Raw genomic sequence first — 16,815 nt, 5'->3', positions numbered from 1 at the left:
CTAGGATAACCAGGGTGGGACCAGGGGAGCTGTGCAGATAGTGACAAGGTGATTATAGGGTTTCCAGATAGTTAGTTTTAACTTGACTAAAAGTTCTTATCTTACAATGTTGTGTTTCTTCTCACAGGTTCAATAGAGAGGTGAGGAGTCCAGTCCGGGCTGAGATTAACAGTTGGGGAATGGCAGGTCGGATGCTGATGGTAAGACTGAGCCAGCAGTAATCCTTTGATATTGCAGATGCGAGACAGTAGAGTTCTGAACCCAGGTGGTGGAACTCCAGAGCAGGTTTCACAAGGACTATGAGGAACACACAGTTCCTTCAGGCTTTAGGTTGCTCTACTGTGAGGTGTACAACATTCCAGTGAAGAGGTCTGGTTAGGTTCAGTTTTAAATACCCAGGAGGTGATCAGCTGTCATTGCTAACAGCTGGAGGTAATTAAGCTCTGCCTGCCACTCAGGGCCTGCAAAGGAATGGTTAATGAAAACAGAACACACTGGAATCCTCACAGTACCATTAATCACACTAACAAATGTTTTTAAACATTTGTCATCTATAAGCTTTGGAGGAATCCTTCATTTTGATTCACTCAATCTCGAGAAACACCACTTTGTCCTCAAACCCGGCTGGCCTATAAAAATCATGACCCCAGATAAACCTGCTCGTTTTGCTGTGAGATGTCATATTTTTGACTGTGAATACAGAGTTTAGTGTTTAACCCCGTGGATCTTCAGCCCCCCCTCCTGAGTCGGTTTTTGTGCTGGTAAAACATTGCTCCAACGCTCAGAGGTTCATAAAAAATTCTGCTCAAGATCCAAAGCTTTCCAAAGACATTATGTCTGTTCAACTGAATTTCTGCTGCTCGTGCGTAGCCAGAGGCACAACACAACCAGAATTTATTATGAGACGGCAGAACTTTAAAACAGAATATTAACTCTGAATGTTTTTTTCTTAATTAAAGAACTTGTCAGGCTGGAATAAAACTGTACGCCACGTCTGACGTGTTTGAACAGTGTGGAAGAAAAACAAGTTCTCGGTTCTGAGGACGTATTAGATTAGGAAAATAAAAGAGAACATTAAGTCACCATATGTTTATGGTACACCCTCACATGCATTTCCAACTGCATATAGTCGAGTTAAAGCAAACAAAACCAAACATTTTCCCTGAATCATCAGTATTTAATATTATTATAATAAATGTTTGTCAGTAGAACAAGCAGGAAACAGCCATGAGCTTCACCTCCTTGTCTCACGCCTTTGTTCAGCTTCACTTTCACATGTTAATATAGGAAGTATCAAGTCTTTATTCAAGTAAAAAAAAATTAAATACTGTTAGCACATCTTTAAAAAATATATTTTCAGTGAAAGTCTTGCAGTAAAAATATTGCTTCTGCCAAAAAAATATATAACAATGTTCATAAATTATCAATTAAAGTAAAAAACTGAATCAAATTCAGAAAAAAATGACATGTTCTAGCCAAAACTGCTGCTATTTAATCATTAAAATACATTTACAGAGACATGTTAGAAGCAAAAAACAAAAAAACAAAAATGTACTTCAGGTACTTAAAGTGCATTCACACATTTCAGAAAAAAATATCTGAAGCCCGTATTAAGTGCTGTAATAAATCATTGATTTTATTCTTTAATAACCTGAATACTGCAGAATTGAATACACATGAACTGTGATGAAGTCTAACAAGTAGAAATCACAGCAAACATTTCAGTGTTTGGCTGCCTGCATCATAATAACCTGTATGACTGAAACAACTTTTTACCTGCTCAGATTTTTATTTTATTTTATTTAGCTAAATCATGTTTTTGTATTACAAATACAATACAACTATAACATTATTTGAAGGAATGCGTATCTCCCACCATGTTGAATGCCAAAGTTTTGAACAATATTTAGTGTGATCTGTTATCGCTCTCACAGCTACTTACCACAGTAAATTTTAGCTCAGTATCTATAAAATTGACTGAATAATAGCTTTTTTTGTGTGTTTGCTAAGGTCTGTGGGAAAAGTCAAGCTGTAACACGGCCGATCTGACTCAAAACTTGGTGGAAACTTTCAAAAAGCACCAGAACTTAATGAAAACACTGAAGCACTTAGAAGATGCTTCATTAACGTTTGTCACTCATTGTGCTTTCTCTTGCCTGTTTACAACAATCCACACACACACACACACACACACACACACATGCAGATACCTGTACACACAGCTGCCATTAATTATTCATTCACTGAATAATTTATTCATTAATGACCTTATCTTTGGCTGTCTGGGAGAAGCTGGTGGGTTCTCAGGGGACGTACATCTGTTTCCTGCATCGCTCCCGCTCACTGATCAGGTTTTTTGATGTGAACACGGGGCAGATAAAGAACAAAATAAAAACATTAAGGTTGCAAACTGTCCTCTCAGTGTGAAGGTTGGACTCTTCAGCTTCTGGGATGACAGATTTGTGCGGCTTGTTTTATGAGGGCTTTGTCTGGTTTTGTCAATAGGATCACAACCATCAGAAAAGTTCTGAGTTACGATGTTCAGTTCTTTGTCCCTCAAACTTAAGAGATTTTAACTGTTAAACAAAGTGAGATTATTTAAATGATCACTCCTAAAATATAGTTTTTATCTGTAAAGCCTACTTTAAAAAAAAAAAAATAATAAAAAAAAAATCTCAGTGGTAAAAAAAACAAACAAAACAAAAAACAAAAACTTACTCATTCCAAGTTGTCTGTAACTATAAAAGTTCAGTTTGAGGACTTTTCTCCATTCATTTCTCACAGAGAAAAAGGAATAATAAACTAAATGAATGAAGATGAGATTTTTATGCATATTTGGAGGATTTTAGATCAACAAAACAGAATTAGTTCATATTAAATTTCATTTGAATAATTGAATACAAACTGGATTTTTCTTGCTCAGTGGCAACAGTTATTGATGATTTTAAGTTTATTTATTCATTTAATAAATTAAGTTATTTTCAAATTATTTCTGAAAAGATTCAGGAATTATTCCACATTGTCATGATGGTATTAGAAAAGCACCAAAGTGATACGGCTGAATTTCAGCTGGATCGTTGATTACCACTATAATGTGTTAACATGTCCTAACAAACAAAAAACAAACCATTCCTCTTTGGATGGTCAGAAAACGGACCGAAAATATGTTTAAAAAGCAGCCCGAGTCCAAATAAAAACTTTAAGAGACATATAGAAAAAACTTGCTTAAAAAAATTCAAGAAACTCTGGGCTCTTAGAAGCAAAATGAAAAAAAGAGGGGATTATTCTGGACTTTTGCACATAAATTGAATGCTGAAACCCTTTGCACAAGACATCTAAGGCCAAGATCTGAAAGGTAATTACTGAGGTTGCATTTCCAATATTCTCCAGAAGAGGCCCTCTTACATCTTTTTTTTTTTCTTTTTTCTTTCAGAATGCTGATTTCAGTAGACTGAACAGATCTGGTTACCCAGAGTTCACAAAAAAATATTAAAATTCATATTTAAAATTACATCTCATGTGCATATGTTGAGAGATAGACTGCCATCTTTTACTCAGCCGTCGTTTCCCCTCCTAACGTTTCCTTACCTTTCTGTGACATCAAGGCAAAAACTTCTCTAGTATAAAGAGGACTCCTGGGAAAATTATTGATTCACCTTGTAAGACTTTATTCTTTTTATCTTAGAGTAATTTGCAGCATGATGTTCCTCATTTGTCAGAGCCCGTGGAGCTGTGGAGCCAAAGCACACCCACCGAGGAGAGGATCATTAACATTCAGGAGCTGTAACCATGTGCCCCACTTTCCAGATAAACCACTGACATGTTAAATGAGGTAGAAGTTAATGTCTCTCTGTTGTCACGGGAGCAACAGACATGCTGACTCACCGGGAGGGAGTCAGCGTGTGGGTTCTGTTTTAAAATAAATAAAATAAAATAAACGCCGTCCCTGTCCTCTAAGAGAGTCCCCGCCATCTAACTTGGCTAAGTAGGTAAATGTGATTGAGTATTGATCCTTGCATTTGAGGTTTAGTTTCCATCCAGTGCTTTAAAGGACACAGGAAGCGATGAGGGAAGAAGTCCTTGGAGAGATCCCCCCACCACCACCGTCGCTCTGAGGTCTCTTCATTCTCCTCAGTATCTAAAAATATTTTCCATGGCACACTTTCCAGACTCACTGAGACTCCAGAGGGGCAAGAGCACCACTTAATGGACACAAGAACATATAACAAGAAAGATATTTGACTTTATATGCTTCTACTCGTTTATATTCTTATTAATGTGCCTTGTAATAAAACAGTCTTATACAAGTTAAAGGCCAAGCATTCCTTGAAGGGAAACATATCACCTGTCGCTTTTCATGCCAGAGGTTTGGACTGAGATTGTCTTCTGCTGAGAAGGAATGGAGTTATAACAGTTTTGGTCTCGTCTTTCTGCGCGGCCTCATGTTATACAGTGAGATCTGGCGTGATCTGTTAGCGGTCAGAGTATGTGTTGAGGATGACTCTCAGCTACCGCCGCAATAAATTTTAGTTCACCATCTGTAAAACTGACTGAGTTATAGCCATTTCCGTGTTGGCTAAGATTGATTAGCTGTGACGGCCATCTTTAATTTGGTTGACTCCAAATGTGAATGAGTTGTAGACGTACATCCAATGATTACTTTCTGAGAGTTTCATTGAAATTCATCCCGTGGTTAATGAGATATTTTGCTAACAGACAAACAGGATTCATGCCAACAGTTAATGGTAATGTTTTCAGCAAAATTATCACACAATGTGTACAGCTCTGAGTATGTGTTGGAAAAGGATGCTCGGCTACAACCACACCAAAATTTCGCCAAATATCTGTAAAACTGGATGAGTTGTGGTCATTTTTGTGTTTGATCAGGTTGATTAGCTGTGACGGCCATCTTGAATGGGGTTGGCTCCAAAAATGAATCAGCTGTAAATGCACACATGATGATTACTTCCTGAGAGTTTCAGTCAAATCTGAACCAGTGGTTTATGAAATATTTTTGCTAACTCTACAGACAAACAAACATAAAGATTTAAGACAAACGTGAGGTTTAGCTTTTTTTTTTTTTTGTCGTTTTTTTTTTTATTATTCTCCTCTTTGGAAACAAGGCTTTCATTTTCAGTCACTTTATCAGAAATAACAAGCGCAACTCATCCTGCTCTCAGGTGCTCGGTTAGGTTTGGAGCCTCGGCACAAACGGGCGGAGGTCCCCCGTCAGAGTCACTCACTCTTTCTCGAACCTGCTCACACACACACACACACACACTTGCGCACGAAGCCACTGTTCCCCGACAAAAGGTTTCCACGCAGGATTATAGTGGCACTATGGAGATATTATAATCATAGCATCCCCATGGCAACGCTGCCTACAGCCGAAACAAAAAAAGATAAAAGCCAAGGCAGAGCCGTGGCAGAGCAGGTGTTTTTAGTCTGCTATTGCTTCTTTAGGATGGTGTGTGGAAAGTTCACATTTCAGCATATCAATATGATAGGAAGACCCTGAAGAGCTACGATGGCACAGAGAGCGCTGCTGATATTTACAGTATAGGCTGTAACACACACACACACTCTATATTTCAAACATGCTTCCCAGAAGCAGTGAAATGGTAACATGTCTTAGACATCGTATAGCATGTCAGAACAAAATGTATCATAAACAGAGATAAAATGACAAAAACTTTGAAACAGCAACTCGTTGTTTTGGATAGTCAGCACTGAACGTCAGGACAGAAATGTGAAAATCCAACATGAAAACAAAAACAATTAAAGCAAATTTGTGGACCCAATAAGTGTCTTCTGGATGGGATTCAGATTCCTCCTGCAGTCCCTTTTTTTCAATAAACAAGTGCACTTCTCACAACGCCGTGCTGCCACATATCTGTGCTCTACTCTTCTTTGGCTGTCTTTCAGAGTATACATGTTTTTTTTCTACAACAGGTTCGAAAAAAGTTGATTTGTTGTGTAAAATGTAAATAAAACCAGAATGAAAAGATTTGCACATTTCATAAACCTATATATCGTTCACAATAGAACATATTAAACATATCAAATGTTTAAACTAAGAAATTGATGAGAGCAACACATCTCAGAAAAGCTGAGGCCGAGTCATGTTCTCCATCAGTCTGTAAACATCCAGGAGCTGAGGAGAGCAGCTGCTGGAGGTTTTAGAGGGAATGCTGTCCCATTCCTGACTAACGGAGGACTCTAGCTGTTCAACAGTTCTGGATTTTTCTGTTTCATGAGGCATCAAATGTTTTCCAGCAGCTGGACTCTTGTCCTCTGAAGACCTGCTGCTGGAACGGAGGCAGTCTGTAGTTTAACATCGTCCTGCTTTCCCTGAAAAACACATTGTCTGGATGGGAGTCTATGTTGTTCCACAACCTGCTTTTCTGCACTGATGGCGCATTTCCAGATGTGTAAGCTGAGACACTAATGCACCCCTATACCATCAGAGAGGCAGACTTTTGAACTGTGTGCTGATAACAGGCTGGATGGTCCCTCTCCTCTTTAGTACGGAGGACATGGTGGCCGCAGCTGCCGAAAGAATTTTCTCATTTTGATTTTTCTGACCTCAGAACAGTTTTCCTTTTTGTCTCAGTTTATTTTAAATGAGTTTTGGCTCAGAGGAGACTTTTTTCTTTGCCTGATAGAGCTTTAATCTGCATCTGTGGATGGTTCAGTGAACTGTGTTTACAGACAATGATTGGTGGAAGTGATCCTGAGTCCATGCAGTGACGTCCAGAACAGAATTTTAATGCAGCATCCAATATTGTTCTTTACTCAGAAACATTTCTACTGATCCTTGAAATATTTTGATAATATTATGAGCTGTAGATGATGGGATATTCAAAGTCTTCTCATTTTTCCACCGAGGAACATTATTCTGAAATTAATCCACTATTTTTAGACAGTTTTCTACAGACTGGTGAACCTCTGCTCATCTTTACTTCTGACAGATTCAGCCTCTAAAATGTTCTTCCAGTTTTATTCCTATTTGTATCACTTACTTTTACAGTCTTTTGTTGCCCCTGGCTGGTCTTTTTTTGAGATGTGTTGTTGCTATCACGTTCAGAATTACTTTTTTCCCCTAAAATATGTACAATTTGTGAGTTTCAACATTTGATATGTTGATTTTATTGTAAATAAAATATGGGTTTAGTAGTTTTGCAGATTTTTGCATTCTGTTTTTATTCACATTTCACACAACGTCACAAGGTTTTTTGGGATTAGGGTTTGCAGTATTTTGTCCGATGTGGATGAGCGCAGATGGAGCAGAAGGCGATTCCTCAGGCCAAAGCTGGAGATACATCCTGATCATCACAAATACTCAGACAATTTGTCAATTTTACTGCGATAAAGCCAAAACACGGGTGAGGATGGCCTGCTTTTACTCAAAATTGAGTCTGAAATAAATTTTAAAAACTGTTTTATATATTTTACAAGTGTTCTGCTAACAGGCAGGCCTTATGGTCTCTCTTTTTTTTTTACAGATATGGAAAAATCCCCTTAATTAAAATAATTATACTACAGTTTAATTACTAAAGCAGTTATCCTGATGTAAGCTTTTGGGTAGGATTTCTATGTAATAGTGATTAAAGTGATAACATTTAAATAGAGTCACAGAGGACTAGAGATTAAACAAAACAAAATTATGATCATATTTACTGATGCTGGCTGTTTTCTGTCACCATTTTTAATGGTACTGAATTAAATGCTGATCATTTAGGAAAAGAAAAGAAAATAACAATAAATAATAAAAATACTTTATGACTACAAAAGCTGACCCTCTTAAAAATATGCACGGCTACAAATACATGAACATGAATTCAAATGATCCGAATGACTCAGTTCACCTTCAGGACTGGAAACTAATCCTGGAAGTGGGAGTCAAAACTGGCTTCGAAATCCAGAATTTACAATATAAATAATGTTGATTAAAGACACCTGACAATATGACTAAACCTACTCGAACTCAGTACAGTGTGGCTCAGCACCATGAATGTGGATGATCAGCGTCTGAGGCTCCCGGTTCTCTGACCCGGGACAAAGCTTCGGGGGGTTTGGGGCTCAGATCTTGGCTTCAGCACTAGAATCTAAAGGAGAAAAGATGAGCGGATCCTCTGAGCTTCGTTTACACACAGGTGACCGAATGCCTTGTTGTACCATTCTGGAGATCTTCCCCTGGAACAGAAACGGGGAACATTAATGCATTAATAACTAAAATGTTGCGATTAAAACCTTGAAAGTAATCTTGAAAGTAACATTATGCGTAATTTCACGCACTATTGCAAAATTTTGTGCAATCTGTTTATGCTCAGAAAATCTTTTTTTTTTGTTTGTTTTCTAAGATTACCTAGCTGTGGCAACCATCTTGAATCAAGCTGACCCCAAAAGTTACGTGGCAGTAGATGGACACCAAATGATTATTTTCTGAGAGTTTCATTAAAATCTGTCCAGTGGTTTGTGAGATATTTTGCTAACAGACAGACATACTTGACTCCAACAGTTAAAAAGTTAACAAAGACCTCACATGACCTGTTAGCACTCAGAGTATATGTCGGGGATGAGTCTTAGCTACTACAACATCAAACTTTGGCTCAATATTTGTAAAACTGACTGAGTTGTAGCCATATTTGTGTATTATACGTTTGATTAGTTGTGGTGGCCATCTTGAATTGGATAGAATTCCAAAAGTAAATCAGTTCTTGATGTACATCCAGTGATTACTTTCTGAGAGTGTTATTAAAATCCGTCCACTGGCTCATGAGATATTTTGTTAACAGACAGACAAACAAACACGCACACACACAAAGATACACAGACACAGGCAATTCCATATTTGGTCACATTTTGCCTTTTGGCGGCGAAGGATGAAAGGAACATCTGATCCCACCCACCTGAGATCAACTCTGGAGATGTGCGTGAGCCTGGTCCTTGCCGCCCCGCAGGGCTCGAGGAGGTACTGCGACTCCAACACTACCCCCCTTACAGCTCCGGTGCGCGGACTGTCCTCGTGTTCGACAGACTCACACACCAGCACGCAGGAGCCTTTGCACACATCTGTACGCCACGATCTGAGTGGGCAGAGGAGACGAGCTCGTTATTCTGGCCTCAAATCCCAACGAGCACGAATTTCATTTCAGATTTAATCCTTGACTTCTTAATGACGGTACCTTAGTACCACGTAGTCACAGATAGGCTGAGGAGCCATGTTACAGCAGGAGTGATGATATACGTCCGTCTGTCTGTCCAGCGTCTCCAGGACCATCTCCTGCTGTAGCTCCGCCTGCCACAGCGTCCGCTCCCTCAGCAGCCGCTGCAGAACCTCAGAGGGAGCGGCCGACACCTCCACAGAAACTCGCCACCGTCTTAAAGGGTTACCATCTCCAACCTTTAACATTAAAGGTAAATACGTCAGAAGTACTTTTTATCTTCTATTTTCCCCATTTACTGCAACTTCTAGCAATCAATGATGTAAATGATAGAAAGTGGAACAGCTTTTATCTAATGTAATGGATTTATAAAGAAAAATAAAAACATTATTCTTAAAATCCCCTCATAATGGACCTCCCACCTTTTTAAATGCCAGTTCCGTGTGGTCAGAGGACGGTCGGGACACCCAGCCTTTGCCTTTATCTTTGGCCTCTTTCAGCAGGTTCTGGATCAGCCGTTCCAAGTGCGCATGGTAGGACCCTTCCTCGTCCTCTTCCTCCGCGTCTTCATCCGCCACCTCCTCCTCGTGAGTCTTGCACAGCTCGTCGAGCGGGGGCACCATCAGTGCAGCCTCCATGTACGAGTTACGAGACTGGGTCACCATTTCCTCTGGGATCTGAGACGAGGTGCGCCACAATGAGTCAACTCAGGCATGATGTAGTCATCACTTAAACAGAACAGACTTCGCCTTTTAAAAAGTTTAATCTACACAACTATACATTATACTCATGGGGTCATGATGAACCTGTAGTGTTTCTGTCCTGTGAGAAACACTATGAGCTCTAAAAACTCTCTTTAAAGTGCTGAGAATGTTATTTTCAGATAATCCAAGATTATTTTTTATAATAGTATTTTTTTTGTGAGGTCGGAGATGAATCTCAAGCACCAATATATTTTCACTGGCAAATAAAATGAAATGTGACTAAATGTTTCAGAATGAAAGTAGCATTCATTGAAGGAATGCAAACTGCCCACCATCTTAAATGCCAAATTTTTAAACAAAGAGATCATACAATCTTTTAGTGTTTGGAGAATGTGTTGGGGATCACTCTCAGCTACTACCAGACCAAATTATAGCCTAATACGTGTTAAATTCACTGAGTTACAGTCATTTTTGTGTTTGCTAAAGTCAAGGACTTGTGTCAGCCATCTTGAATTGGGTTTGACTCCAAACGGTAATCAGTTGTAGATGTAGATCCTGTGATTATTTTCTGAGTTTCATTAAAATCTGTTAAGTGGTTCATGTGATATTTTGCTAACAGACAGATGGGCAAATGCAAACACACACACACACAGACATTTCCACCTTTCATAACACCAAGGGATAAACAGTCTGGTGGAATAAATCTATAAGTTAAAAAGAACAAAATCAATTTTTGCCTTTAGTTTTTTCTATAGTGCTTCAATGAACTGTAATATTTTTTTGCTGTTTTCAATTTTACAGTTTTGTTTCGGAGAAATTCCACTGTTCTCACTGTTAAAATGAGTCAACTGTTGCTGCTTGCAAAATAAAAACAAAACCCATCAAATCACATTTAAACTCAAAAAAGCCGACAAATCAAGTCTTTTTTTCTCTGTTCCCGACGGCAGCAGAATTTTTTGCGCTTTCTGAGAATTCACAGTTTTAGATCCGAGCTCGGTAAATGGACTAAAAGGGGACCTTGAACAACACCAGCACAGGGATTTTCATGTTTGGCTGTTAGCTTTAAGCATGTCTCCTGCACTATCCCTGAGACAACAGAAATAACGAACCGCTGAGCTTCATCCTGACCTGAAAGAGATGCTGGCACTCCATGATCATGTGTGCCAGACCCTGAGTGGCGGCCAGGTTCTCATTCAGATCCTTCTGATCCGGACGGCCCGTGGTGTACTTCTTCTGGATCGACCTTAAGGGACAAAAATCATGCAAAGACTGCAGAATGAGCTGAAACTAAAAGTTTCCAGACATGTATACATGAGGCCATGATTCAAACAAAGTTGTAAAAGTTGTGCTAACTGATGGCACTTATACAGCAGCTGCTACAACGTAACAAAGCATTTTCATTTCGTTTTCCAATTCCAGCATTTGTGCACACCTTGGTGACAGCGTGTCGTTCTTCAGGAGGCTCAGGTGGAAGAGCGACGGCCCCAAACAAACAGCCAGGTTCATCGGCGTCATCTGGTTCTCCTCCACCAGGGAAGTGACATCACGCAGGAAGTAGAGCAGCGTCTGTAGAACCTCCCTGTTTTCATCCGGCATCAGCAAAATGGCTGCTCTGACCGCCTGTAGCCTCTGTTCCTTAGGAACATCTGATTTTTTTTAAAAAAGGACATATGTAGGATATAAAACGACAGTAAATATGTGAATTCTACATTTCAAATTGATCCCTATCTCTGTTATTCATACAAATCGTTCATCAGTACGTTGGAAACCAGACATTAAAGCTTGTTTGTCAGACATTTTCTTTACATACAGCACTGGGCAGAAATTTGTGAAGCACCTCAAATTCTGTTCTACTTCAATTCTAAAGAGTCAAACTTTGTTTTAATGTTTTATTTGATAGTTCTTCAGCCGTTCTGATGATTGTTCAAAGATTTTCTTGGGACTTTGGCTGCTTTTTCCCTCATTTTTACTCCAGTTCTTTGACCATGACAGCATGTTCTGCAGTGTCAGGCCCCCAAAAGACATAACAAACATAAAAAAAATACATTGAATACAGATTCCATCAAATACCTAACAGGATCTGAGTCAATCATTTGCTGTGTGTAATGTTCTCAGCAATTAGGGAATCACCTTATTGGTGCTAAAATACTATTTTATGTCTCAAACTGTTTAAACTTCTTTTTATAGTTTAAACTGAAGAAACAGGAATCAAATATATATTTGTTACAGGCTCAGAGTTACTAGCTCGTTACCTAAAGATCCAATTTAAAACTGACTCATTGCCTAATTTTCTGTTATGTGTTTATGCAACAGGGGATAATTTCTTGAGTTTAGGAGCCCTTTTTTTGCATAACTAATTCATAGATTACAGTTAAGCTGTTTAACAAACAAAAAACACTGCTTGGGACTGAAAATTAATGAAAAAGCAGACAAAGGGGGAAAAAAATAAACAATTAAACAAACAAACAAAAGGATTTCAAGAAGATCTGGCTCTTTGGAAGCAAAATATAACAAAAATAAGAGTTTAATTATTTTTTAGTGATGTAGAGCGCTGCATGATACACAAATTCTTTTCTAAACTAAAGTGCCTGAGAAAATACTTAAAAGTTATTAATAAAACAATTAATACAGTTAAAAAAACATATCCATATTGCTTATCATAGCGGTTCTGAAAGACATTTGCTAATGGCCTATTTTTGTCATTATTTTCATAAAATAAAAAAAAACAGCATAAAAGTATGTTTATAGTTGACGTTCTTTGGTTTATCAGCAGCATTGTACATTTCAATCGGCAACAGTTTGGGTCATAAGTCTCTCTTACTGATAATTTGTAGGTTAAGAGCTCAAAAGTCTGGGAACCAGTGACAGAGAAAGCAGGCAAACTATTAAAAACTCAACCGTTCCGTCCTCTGAGGCAACTTACACTGGTAAATATGCAGGAAGGTTTCCCCCAGCTTGCTTGTGAGCAGAGGCTCAGGCAAATCCCTGAAGAACTGCTTGACCATGTCGGCCACGTCGTAGGCCAACTGGTCCTCGTAGCTCACGTAGTCGGGACACAGCTCACACTGCTGCCTCAGAGCCTGAATCCGAGACTTCACGCCGGACTTACGGAACAATCCCACCTGAGGGATGAACAACAAAAACGCCAGGAAAAAGATATTAAGGGAGGGATGGATATGACGAGTGTGTCAGGTGTAGCAGAGCGGAAGCGGTTCTCTCACCTGGTCCAGGCAGTGAGTCCTGAGGTGGCAGAGGGCCTGCTGTAAACACAGGGGGAGAGGAAACCCACAGCGCTGGACGTGGACGATGAGGGGAACACCAAACACACTCTTCTCTTTGTAGTCCGGCACCTTCATGCGCTTCATAAACTTCGGCACAGACCTGCCAGCAGCGTCAGACAGAAAACAATTAGGGAAGTGTGTCGCAGAAAGAGCGGCCCATGCCTTCATTATCTTCCTGTTCATGTAGACGCTGGTCAACAGGAATTCCCTCCAGGGCTCAATAAAAATTAACAGAACCGGCTGCTAATGACACGGGGATGTGCTCGTGGCGGCCGGTGGCTTGAGGAATGTGGTTAAGAATCGTAATCCAGTCGTTGTTAAACACTCGCACAAGGACAAAGTCACTGATGTTTTGCCAAATGTTTCAAGTCGTACATGAAGGTGTTAATTCCGCGTATGGTTTTGCTGATTAAGAGCCCCAGTCGAGCTGAAAGGCGCCTCAAAAATAATTAACAAAAGGCACGCAGAGACCGTCACATGTCGTGTTTCTTAGCTGGCACAGGGAGCTGAGAATAATGAGGAGGCAACAAATAGTTGGTGCTGAATCGCTGCATATTTTATATTCCCCGAATCACAGCCCATAAAAGTACAGTGGTGTGAGTGTGTACCCACCACGTCCAGCCGTGTTTATTAGACATGGAGTATTTCTCCATGATGGCGGTGAGGCGAAGCAAAGAAAACTTCTGCAGCAGGCTGAGCTGGCCTGCTGATTGGCTGCTGATGTGCAGGGATGACGCTGGCTGGTTGAGATGATCCGAAGTTCTGAAACTGGGCCATCGTAGACTGAGACGGGTCAGCAAAACAAGGAGAGACAAAGACTCAGTCTATGTGTATATAAATTTGTTTGGGGTCATATGATGATTGCCAGGATAAGGGTTTCGATAAAAAGGAAATATAAGAGTTTAAAATAAGCAGCTTTGAGGCGATAAAATACGGTCAAAGAAGGAAAGCATCACTAATTCAAGGCTTTAGAGCACAGAGTGATTCAAGATCTAACAAATGATTCAGTCCACTTGGATTTGCATATATGACAACTTTAAGGAAGGTTAATGTTGATTTCATTGGATTGGTATTGGGTTTTAGTGGGTTTTTTAGTTAATAAAATGAATACTATTTCACAATCCAACTGGTAGAGGAGCCCTTTTCTTTAGGAGGAAGTAACAGCACAGGAGAAAGAGTGGCAAAAGGCTCAAACCTAGCTTCTACGCCACACATGTCAAAGTGTCCCTGTGCAAAACATTAAACCTAATGTAGCCCCAGACTTGCTAATTGTTGTTTGAGTAGAGTTAAAGTATTTTAAGAGTTTAACAAGACTAGAAAAAGTGCTCTAAATGGAACTCGTTCACCATTTTGTGACATTCACCGCTGAAGGTGGAAGCTGCAGGCGACCAAAAACCCTTCAATTCATCCTCCCACTTCTTAAGACTAAAGTGAAAAAGTGAGTGAACTATTTTAAAGTTACAAATGCAAAACACCCTCTATACAAAAAGTGATATGACATCTGTAAAGAGTTTATTTTAAGCTAATCAAAATTACTTTTATATATTTCTACACTAATAAAACTCAAGTTAATGTTTCTGGGGGTGCACAGTAATGAGAAAGTTTACTAAAAAAAATAAAGAGTTAACCTTTGAACAGAACCAAAGATAAGAGTTAAACACAAAAATGAAATTGTTAAAACCTTATTGATTTCAGAAAAATAAATGATTTTGATAATCGTTCGGCTTGTTTTTCTCTATCAGGCTTCAATGAGGTGGTGTTGGTAAGATTTCAACATTTGTTGTGGTGATCCCACAGTTATTTTAACAAATAAACATTGAGGCTAAAACTATAAAAATAAGACCCAAGTTGTAACAATCTTCTGAAAGCTCCTACATCTACTCACCGAGGTCTGGTGAGGGAGGCCCCAACTCCGGAGTCCCGCCTCTCCCGACTGGTCCCTGTTGAATCTGTGTCGTTTAAGGACACTCCGTCTCTCTCGCCTTCACTGGGGGTGGTCCTGCCCTCCCCTTCTTCCTCCCCGTCCCCGGTGTCCCCCTCAGGCAGCACATTGCGGCTCCAGCGGTCCACGATCTGCTGCAAACCGCTGACGTGCTGGATGATGTCGTCCAGGTGAGGGAAAAGGTTGTCCTCTTTCTCCAGGTCCAGCAGGTCTCCCGTGCTGGCGTACAGGTGGGAACCCGGAACGTTGTCGTAAACGCTCACCCTGCTGCCCCGCGGGGCCGCAGGACAGGCTGCTTTTGATAACGGCTTACCGGACCAGGTTCCGCCTAGACCATTTTCAGTTTGAGCCTGTGGCCGAGAGCCGTTGCTCCTGTCACCGGGAGAAGGGGCCAGGCTTTCTATGGACAGGGCTTTGGGAAAGGTGCCTGGTTTGTGGTCTTTGGGGATGTGAATGAGGAGGTTTTCATATGAATGAAAGTGGCTTCTACCAAACAGGCTCTGCCCCTCAGTCCTCTTACCCTGAGAAGGTAACTCCATGTCCTCCAGGTACATGCTGCTTCTCTTGCTGGCAGTGCAAGGTTTTGTACATGCAGGCTCCTGAACACTGAGAAGCGTGGCGTCATTGCTGGGGCTCACGCTCGGTGTGATCTGGTCTTTGCTGTCGTTGTTAACAAAAACAGAGGAATCATCACCATCAATTTGATGGCTGTCTTTTGGACTGCTTTGTAATTGACTAATGGGAGTGCATTGAAGCATCTGAAGCGCATGAGGCTCCTCCCCTTGTAACACCGGCCCACTGATGACCAGCGGCGGCCTCCGGCTCGAGCTTTTCCTTCTCGCCGACGGCCCCCAAGTGCGCATCAATTCCATTCGGCGCAGAAACTCTTTGGCTTTACTCCGCCGTCCTTGCCCGTGGCGACTGCCCTTGATTGGTAAAGAGTTGTAGTACGGAAGCTCCCTCGGTGGTTGATAGGAAGCAGAGAGGGACGCCATAGATATCGAGTCGGGCATCGCGGAGGCCGAGTCTTCACTGTGGAGCGAGGAGATTTCTGTAATCTCCTGTTCGCTCAGGTCCGTTAGCACACTCTCGCTGCTCACCGTGCTGCGAAGACCCTCCCCCTGACCTGTCGGGCTGCTCTCATTGGTGCCGTCCAACAGGAAGTCTTGTTGGCGGGACCAACGTCGACTGCTCCACTCAAACGTCCACCTTTTACTGATAGCCAGTGGGTCATCCTCATCAGAATCATCACTCTATGGAAGAACAATGGTAATAAAGTTAGTCACTAGTTAGGTAATAGTTGAGATCTTTTGAAGTGGGGTTCTGTGAAAACTTTTAGAGGAACTGATGTCTTAGGTGTTGAAGGTACATCTTTGGACAACCTCAGTTTTCTGATCAGACTAACTGCTAGTTTAGATCTTTGAACTTCAGTTTCAAAGATGCCATAGCAGTTCAGCGATTGCTATATTTTAAACATTTATATTGACGTCAATTTTGCATTACATAGTTAATTCAAAAAAAGTTAAAAAACAAAAACAACTGGACTTCTATTCTGTAGCTGAAGATGTTTCGCTTCTCATCCGAGGAGCTTTCTCAATTCAGAAATAGAGAGTGTGGAGTTGAGCTTTTAAAGCTGAGATGTGATGTAAGCTGGATTGCTTGCAAATTGTTCTCACTCTCCTAACAAAGGAGGCTCGTTAGAATCCTTGTTTGTCTGACTC

The 16,815-nt window shown here is 40.5% G+C and overlaps 2 protein-coding genes across 4 annotated transcripts in view; both read right to left on the bottom strand.

Moving 5' to 3' along the window:
• The window catches only part of nbeaa (neurobeachin a), a 106,505-nt gene extending 106,155 nt beyond the window's left edge, over positions 1 to 350 (bottom strand). The window contains exon 1 of the mRNA XM_037979049.1: positions 106 to 350. The gene's annotated coding sequence lies outside the window, so the exon portion shown is untranslated. The remainder of the gene's footprint in view (positions 1 to 105) is intronic.
• Positions 351 to 5,070: 4,720 nt separating this feature from the next.
• Positions 5,071 to 16,815, bottom strand: part of stard13a (StAR-related lipid transfer (START) domain containing 13a) — a 58,977-nt gene continuing 47,232 nt past the window's right edge. For all 3 annotated transcript variants that reach the window (XM_025006335.2, XM_025006336.2, XM_025006337.2), the window contains 10 exons: positions 15,038 to 16,347; positions 13,765 to 13,935; positions 13,093 to 13,252; positions 12,795 to 12,993; positions 11,304 to 11,517; positions 11,000 to 11,114; positions 9,590 to 9,844; positions 9,189 to 9,406; positions 8,913 to 9,089; positions 5,071 to 8,196 (listed from right to left, as the gene is read on the bottom strand). In XM_025006335.2, coding sequence (XP_024862103.1) covers positions 8,109 to 8,196; positions 8,913 to 9,089; positions 9,189 to 9,406; positions 9,590 to 9,844; positions 11,000 to 11,114; positions 11,304 to 11,517; positions 12,795 to 12,993; positions 13,093 to 13,252; positions 13,765 to 13,935; positions 15,038 to 16,347 — 2,907 coding nt within the window. In that variant the 3' untranslated portion in view covers positions 5,071 to 8,108. The remainder of the gene's footprint in view (positions 8,197 to 8,912; positions 9,090 to 9,188; positions 9,407 to 9,589; positions 9,845 to 10,999; positions 11,115 to 11,303; positions 11,518 to 12,794; positions 12,994 to 13,092; positions 13,253 to 13,764; positions 13,936 to 15,037; positions 16,348 to 16,815) is intronic.

The sequence above is a fragment of the Kryptolebias marmoratus genome, linkage group LG13 (genome assembly GCF_001649575.2).
Source record: "Kryptolebias marmoratus isolate JLee-2015 linkage group LG13, ASM164957v2, whole genome shotgun sequence".
In the NCBI taxonomy this organism is placed as follows: Eukaryota; Metazoa; Chordata; class Actinopteri; order Cyprinodontiformes; family Rivulidae; genus Kryptolebias; species Kryptolebias marmoratus.
The sequence above is the reverse complement of the archived record's forward strand: the minus strand, read 5'-3'. Positions and strand labels throughout refer to the sequence as shown.